The 7,842-nt window shown below is 40.2% G+C and overlaps 1 protein-coding gene across 3 annotated transcripts in view; it reads left to right on the forward strand.

Moving 5' to 3' along the window:
• The window catches only part of cfap206 (cilia and flagella associated protein 206), a 64,230-nt gene extending 57,050 nt beyond the window's left edge, over positions 1–7,180 (forward strand). For 2 of the 3 annotated variants that reach the window (XM_057822928.1, XM_057822929.1), the window contains exons 9-11: positions 1,369–1,544; positions 1,650–1,784; positions 6,772–7,180. In XM_057822928.1, the coding sequence (XP_057678911.1) occupies positions 1,369–1,544; positions 1,650–1,784; positions 6,772–6,993 (533 nt within the window). In that variant the 3' untranslated portion in view covers positions 6,994–7,180. The remainder of the gene's footprint in view (positions 1–1,368; positions 1,545–1,649; positions 1,785–6,771) is intronic. The other variant, XM_057822930.1, reaches the window with a different exon arrangement.
• The last annotated feature ends 662 nt before the right edge of the window (positions 7,181–7,842 follow it).

Here is a 7,842-nt window from a genome sequence, read left to right on the forward strand (position 1 = left end):
TTTTGACACAGGCGCCGAAAAACCGTAGATATGGGATCTGTGTGATCGAGCACGGTTTCATTTTGGTCACTTCGGTGCCTGTAGTTACATTTGTTCATTCGCCCCCTCCCAATGAAAAGGGATTGGACTGGACTGGTCTGGCACCGCCAATGGCAGCCAATCAGTTAATAAGGAACTGACCCGAAAATGCCCCCAAACCAACAGGAAGCAGCCTGGAAATGCTCAAAAAATCAAAGTGAAATGATCCTGAACTAAATGGAGTTCGACACCTCTGATCAATATCAACTGTTATTATGCTGTACCAGAGGTGGGTAGTAACACGTTATATTTACTCTGTTCCATTTACTTTCTGAGAAAATGAGTAGTTTTAACACGCCATTTATACTTGAGTAGATTTGTGAAGAAAAAGAAACTACTCTTACTCTGTATAGATGACCTTATGATGAGAAAAATATACTAGAATTTAAAAAATTAATAGGATATTATAAGGTATTACTCAATACTTTAATAATTTTTTCATAGAACACTTTTTTTTTTTACTGTACTTAAGTAATTTTTTTGGATGACTACTTTTTCTTCGATAATATTATTTTGGAGTAACGCTACTCTTACTTGATTACAATTTTTGGCTACTCTACCCACATCTGTACTGAACTAAAACCTATTACATGACCACATTAGGACAAAAAATACACAAAAATAATTGTATATAGACTAGAACAAACTACAGAAATGAAACATCACCTGTTTAAAGAGCATGAGTGCCCTCTTAGTAGAGAAAACATATTTCCTACAATAAATGAAAACAATCATATTTCCAGTTTTTCGGGGATTAGAGGATTTCAAAACAAGGGCGGCAGACAAACAGGCTAGTAAATGCATGAGACTCGAGAGTACAGGGTGTCAAATGGCGGCCGGCAAGTCAATATCTCCACACCCTTCTCTTGGATCGCCTGCGTTTAAACATTAATGTTGGGTAAGCTGGAATTGAATGCAGGTGCAATATCAGAAACACCCCCTACAACAACAAAAGACAAATTGACCAGCAGCAGAATGTGACAAAATAATATCAACGTTGTACTGCAACTGTAATGCTTATAAGCAGAACTGCATGAGCCCTCTCTACAATGTGTCTCTCACTAATGATTTATGATTTTTTTTTTTGCTGGTTATAATATCAAAATATAGATTGAGTTGTATAAGGGAAACCTCTTATATTGAATGGGAGGTTGTCATTTGGGCTGCTTTTTATCGAACTTGGTGGGTTTTACAGTATGATTGGGCCGGAAACTGTCTTTCCACTCTGGCAACCCTGAGCCCCATTAAACTCATCATAAAACATCTTGACATGTAATGTTACCTGCATAGGAAATCCATGCATCGGCGTGCTCAAGCACAAGGCGAAACTATATGTCTTCAATTCCAAAGAAGCTGCATTTCAATTTGCCCACAACCCTGATTACTTCATTGCACTGGTCGAAGAAAAAGCCAAGAGTTTACCTGAATTGATGAAACTCCTCAAGCTCCATCAAACTCCATCTTGTGTAAGATGATTATAGTAGGTCAGCAGTTGCACTGTGTGATGAGTTTTTTTTCTTTTTGATGAACATAACCTCCCCCCTCACTTTGGCAATATGACTGTTTTATAGGTGCAACCAGGAAAGCCTTCACTTGGGAGTCAGTCTGAGAGCTGCACTCAAACAGATCTTCATCCATTGGTGACAAACATGGTCAAGTCATATGAATGGAACGAGTGGGAACTGCGAAGGTCAGCTATCAAACTGGTCAGTCACACTCTATAATACATCATTTGTACTCATTATCTAGTTCTTTGTCATTCGTAAACTGCCTTTTGATGTAAAATACTTGTCAGAAATCTGTAATAAATTATAGAATGTCCACGCAGGTGGATCACATGGAACAGCAACAACACTAAACACTTTAATTTTGGACATGAGCAATTGTTCACTCTTGTCTCGCGCCGTGTGCACACATCATTCGGCAAACCATCTTGCTCAACGGCACTGTGGCTCTTATAGGTTTAGTCTTCACGTAAAGCTTACATTTATTTCTAACATACTGTATATGTAAAAACTACAGTTTCTCTTAACCAAAATGGAATATATCGTAAGCCGATGATAAGAGAATTCAATAAGGAATGCGAGATACAATTGACGTAGGAAACAGACACGTTGATTGGACGACGAGGTGGCGGTGTCCACTGCTTTTAAACAGGGCTGACTGTCTTTGCCATCGCCTGTGGCCACTCCACCCATCTAACGTCTAACCTGTAATCAGAATAAAAACACGCACACCTGCCCAAAGTGGGCCAGGGCTCAGGAGTGAAGGGGAGAGGTCTTAACAAAGCGTCTTTTGGATGACTAACGGCTGCACGGTGCCTAACGATTATTTTCATAATCGATTAATTGGACGATACAATCGATTAATCAGATGAGTCCCTCATCAAAACCCGTCTTCCCTCAATTGTCCCCCTCATCACTACTATCATTCACTCATTCATATCCGGTACGGTTCCTCCATCTCTCAAAACTGCTTCCATCACACCCATTTTGAAGAAACCCAACCTGGATCCCACCGATATCAATAACCTCCGCCCCATCTCCAACCTACCTTTTCATTTCCAAAATTCTTGAAAAAAACATTGCATCCCAACTCCATAGCTACCTAATTACCTATGACATTTACGAGCAGTTTCGATCCGGTTTCTGTTTCTGCCCCCTCCATAGCACTGAAATAGCCTTACTTAAAATTACAAACGACCTCCTCATAGCATCCGACTCTGGTCTATTATCAATCCTTGTCCTCCTCGATCTCACTGCCCCCTTCGACACGTTTTCCCACACAATCCTTGTTGACTGACTCTCCTCCCTTGGTATCACCACCTTTCCTGGTTCACTTCCTAACTGTCCGACCGCACACAATTTGTCAAATTCGGCCCCCATAAATCCAATTCCCTGGGGCTGCTCCTCTTTATCATTTGCATTCTCCCCCTTGGTTCCATCTTCCGTAAACACAACATTCACTTCCACTGTTACACGGATGAGACCCAGCTCTACATTTCCTAAAAACCAACCGCCTCCCCCCCACCTTCCTCCCTCGCCCTCTGCTTAGACTCTTAGTTAACTTTTGCATTAAAACATTAACTCATGGTTCTCCTCTAACTTCCTCCTACTCAACAGTTCAAAATCAGAAGTCCTCCTAGTTGGAACCATCGCAACGTTCTCTTATGTCCAGTTCTCTATTACCATCAAAAATGTACCAATCTCTCCTTCTTCTCAGGTTAAGAGTCTGGTTGTCATCCTCGACAGCATGCTCTCCTTCCGGTCACATATCAACAGTGTTGTTAATAACGGCGTTACAATATAACGGCGTTACAAACGGCGTTATTTTTTAAAGTAATGAGTAATCTAATTAATTACTTTTCTCATCTTGGCAACGCCGTTACCGTTACTGAGGCGGGAAAGGCGTGCGTTACTATGCGTTACTAAGTTGGTTGAATGAAAAAAGTCTGAGAGAGACGGACACACGGAGACGAGAGAGCAGAGCAGGAGTGGGGAAGACGCCATTGCAAACGCGATGCTAGGTGGCTCCAATAATACCTGACAGTAGCCATAGCCTACAAACTATGCCCACATGATACCGTAAATATCACATATTATAGAACTAGATGCAAATGACAGACACGGCTGCATTGGCAACATGTTTTAAAGACTACATGCGTTAGTAAACAGCCGCCATCTTAAAGCAGTACACCTCTCAGAAAGGCTATGATGTGGAGATCCTTCCTAGCGAACCTAAGTTTTTTTTTTTTTTTTTTTTTTTTTTTTAAATCTAAAATGCTCCTAAATCGGCAAAATCTTGACTTAAATCTATCTTTAAATGATGAAACAGTTTTAAAACTTACACATGTTGAAAGTAGACAGAAGGGAACTAATGCAATAACGGGAGCAATTTTAACAACTTTAACGGTTGATTCACAACTTTAAATGACTTCTACACATAGCAAAGGTTACTATCTAGTTATCGCAACACCCTTGTGTCTAGTTAAGTGGAGGGTAAAGAATTTGGCAAGGGCCAATTTTCCCCAAAACCCTTTAAACTTCACATTGTGTTACCTGTTTTTTGTTGTTTTTTTTTTAGAAAAAAAAACCCATGAAAATTATCACGTTACTTTGCCAATTAACTAATTACTTTTACATTCAGGTAACTGAGTTACTAACGCAATTACTTTTTGGGAGAAGTATTTTGTAACTGTACCTTTTTAAAGTAAGATTAACAACACGGGTCATAAAGATGCAGAATGAAAAGCGACAAAAAGCGGCTATTTTATTCTGACAATTTCTTGCCGAACACAATTTGCCCGCAACTATTGCTGATCACTTCTCAGAATTAGCTAAATAAATGTTTCCTGACTCAAAGATTGCATTGGTAAGTTGATTTCATCAATTGAGCTTTTTAATTTATAATTGGATACACTGAAACCGAATTGCGAGCTGAAGTGCCATGAAGTGCAGCTATCAAAAGACGTGATAGAAATTGCCAAAAGTGCTAAATAAGATTAAGTAATTTGTAACTGTAAGTAATTACTTTTTTAAAGTAAAATTAACAACACTGCATATCAACAGCATCTCCAGATGGAAATAGGTGGTGGAAATAGGCCACCTCGCAATATATCTCGTCTCCTCCCTTCTCTCACCTGTCATACCGCTTCCGCCCTGGTCTGTAGTCTAATAACCTCCCGGCTCGATTACTGTAAGTCACTGCTCTTTGGTCTCCCAAACAAGTCCTTCCAAAAACTGCAGCTCCTCCAGAACTCAGCAGCACGCCTCATCACTCGGACCCCCGCCACACACCGCATCACCCCCATCCTCCGTCAACTTCACTGGCTTCCCGTCAAACAAAGAATCAATTACAAGATCCTCATCATTACCTTCAAAGCACTCCATGGCTTGGCCCCTCCCTACCTTTGTAATCTATTCTGTTTAAACGTCCACTTCGCTCTACCACTATCCTCCCCCTTGCCGTCCCCCGTGTCCGTCTCTCCACCTTTGGTTCCAGAGCTTTTAGTCAGTGTGCCCCCCAGCTCTGGAACTCCCTACCCCTTGATCTTCGCAGTATATCTACCCTTTCACTTTTCAAATCCAGACTCAAAACACAACTGTTCACTCTTTCTTACCCAGCATGATCCCTAGCTCTGTTATATCTTTGCTTCTCTTTATTCTGCTTTTAATATTTTTGAATTTTTTTTTTTTTTTTTTAATCTGTTCGTACTATGATTCCTTCTCTCTTGTGAAGCGTCTGTGCGGCTTGAAAAGCGCTCTCGAAATAAAATGTATTATTATTATTATAAATCACTTTTTTCAATTAGCTTCACAATTTAACTTGTTTTTACGCTTGTTTTAAATAACAATAAAGACAAATGCATGACTATTTCCTTCAAAAACATTTTATTACAACTTCCTGACTTAAAACAGTATAGTTGTTGACTACAATTAACTCATTCACTCCCAGCCATTTTCACCGGTGCAACCCACTTTGGTCACGGCAGTTTTACTGGATTTTGACTGATTTTGCAAGGCCCACAGAAAATTCTGTTCGATTGCTATATAAACATGGAACCCTCCTAAAGAAAGATTAGACTCTGTTCTTTCAGCAGAAAAAAAATAGTTCATATCTTTTTTTGAGTCTCTATGGGCTCTACTCGGCAAGCAGCACAGACTCAACGGCATCGCCCGCTGCACTGGTGGTCCGGGTCGTTCTGCTCGGTTGTCCAGCGCCTGGCATCCCCGGCGTCCTCTCGGTGGTTCTGCTTGGTCATCCACCGCCTGGCATCCTGGACGTCCATTCGGTCGTCTTCCGCCGACGCCCCCAAATGCGCTACTGCCCTCCAGTGGCCAGTTTTATTGCTTTAAAATGGATGTTCAGCTTTGTGCTTTGGAGCTAAGTCTAATCAGAACCCAGAGATGTCTTGTGGAAAAAAAACGTAAAAGATTTATAAATACGTCTTTGGGACACTGAAACAATTAAAAATAGAACGTATTTATATGTTTTTGGGAGCAAATGAGTTAAGTACATAAAACTAACAAAGGCTGAGTATAAAACATAAAAGGCCTTTCTCGGTACACAAATCAAAGGCTCTGTTCGTTCAAAAAAAAAAAAAAAAAGTGCTGTTGATTGACTTTTTTTTCTTGTTGGCAAAGCGCTGATGTTGTGTCAATGACTCATTTATTTTCGTTAAACTAAACAAACTCGAATAAGGAGAAGGCAGACTGTAATAATTTTTTTTTCATCAAACAGTTGTTCATAAGAACAATTCAAATCCAATTTCAAAGCACACTCTCTTGTATGACAATTTACAGTTTGAATGGGAATTTGTGTCGAAAGACCAAATCAGGGGTGCCCAAGTCCGGTCCTCGAGAGCCCCTATTCAGCTTGTTTTCCACATCCCCCTCCTCCAACGCACCTGTAACAAATAATCAAAATTGTTATCAGGCTCCTGCAGAGCTTGCTGATGAGCCAATTTTCATCTGACGTGACAAAAATGTGACATGCTTTTCATTTTATGTTCACAATGGGTGACATTTGCTTATTGTCCAAGTAGTTAGTCAGCCCGCATCCTAGCCCTGTTTGGTCGTGTCATTCATGTGACATACTGTGGATATGTTTTATCCATTTTATTTTTGCCTTATCAAAAATGTGCATAATTTGATGGTTTCATTTTTGTTAACCCTGTACTTGTAATTATTTTAGGCTGATCTTCAGACAACAGTCACCCACTCATCTCAGACCCACCTGAGCCATATGAGACGGGAAAATGAAACTCAAACTTGGCTCCCCAAGGAAGTTGGTTGTCAATGCAAAAGAGATGGTGAAACAGGTGTGCCCAGACCTCAGATATTCCTGGCAGGGCTGAGAGGATGTAGAGATGGACGTATGGAGAAAGTAAACCTGACTAGATCTATTCATGAATAAATGGTATTTCAAAGAATGAAGAAAAACAAATTCTGAGAGCTATTTATTTAACCATTTATTCAGTTTTATAAGAGCTGTCTTGCAATTCAGGCATTTCTGGAGCCATTTTTAATTGCGTGATTCAATAACTATACTTTACTTGCATGGGTGTCCAAACCTGTCCTCAAGGGTTGCTGTGTGTGCTGGTTTTTGTTCCTACCAATCGAGCACATACAGTTTAACCAATGAAGTTTGTGCTAAAACAAGCAGCACCTGACTGCAATCAACTGATTACACTTGTGAGACACCAGATTGGTGAAAAGATGTCTTGTTGTCTAGGAACGAAATCACCCACTGCAGCCCTATGTGGAATAGTTTGGACACCACTGCGTTTAGGCATTTCAATGAAGTTCAGTGGTTGTGTTTTTTAACGCCAATATTTTTACACTTTTATTGCAAATGAATATCAGCTCCAAGAGTCTGTTATCGGCCCTTTAAATTACTTATAATCGGTTCTGAAAAACCCATGTCGGTCGACAAACTCAATTTTAAACTACCCCACCAAAATGTCCTAGACGCACCTTCCGATGATGATCCAGTCGTTGTTTGTTGCGATCCAGGCATTTCCAAGCGGGTTCACAATCCAAATAAGGGTGAAGGATTTCTTATTGCAAGTGACTGGAGTTGTTGTCAGTGGTCGGAAGTCTTGTAAGTGTATTAAAGTGTTCAAATGGTTTAGGTGGTCAAAAAAACTGTTTGGCTACCCCGTCTGTGTCCAAAAAAATAAATCTAGCCTCTCACTTCCATTTAAACACACCTGATATGTGTCAGTTGATTAGTGGATCATTACCATCAACTACACAGAGGGGG

The sequence above is a fragment of the Corythoichthys intestinalis genome, chromosome 19 (genome assembly GCF_030265065.1).
Source record: "Corythoichthys intestinalis isolate RoL2023-P3 chromosome 19, ASM3026506v1, whole genome shotgun sequence".
Classification (NCBI taxonomy): domain Eukaryota; kingdom Metazoa; phylum Chordata; class Actinopteri; order Syngnathiformes; family Syngnathidae; genus Corythoichthys; species Corythoichthys intestinalis.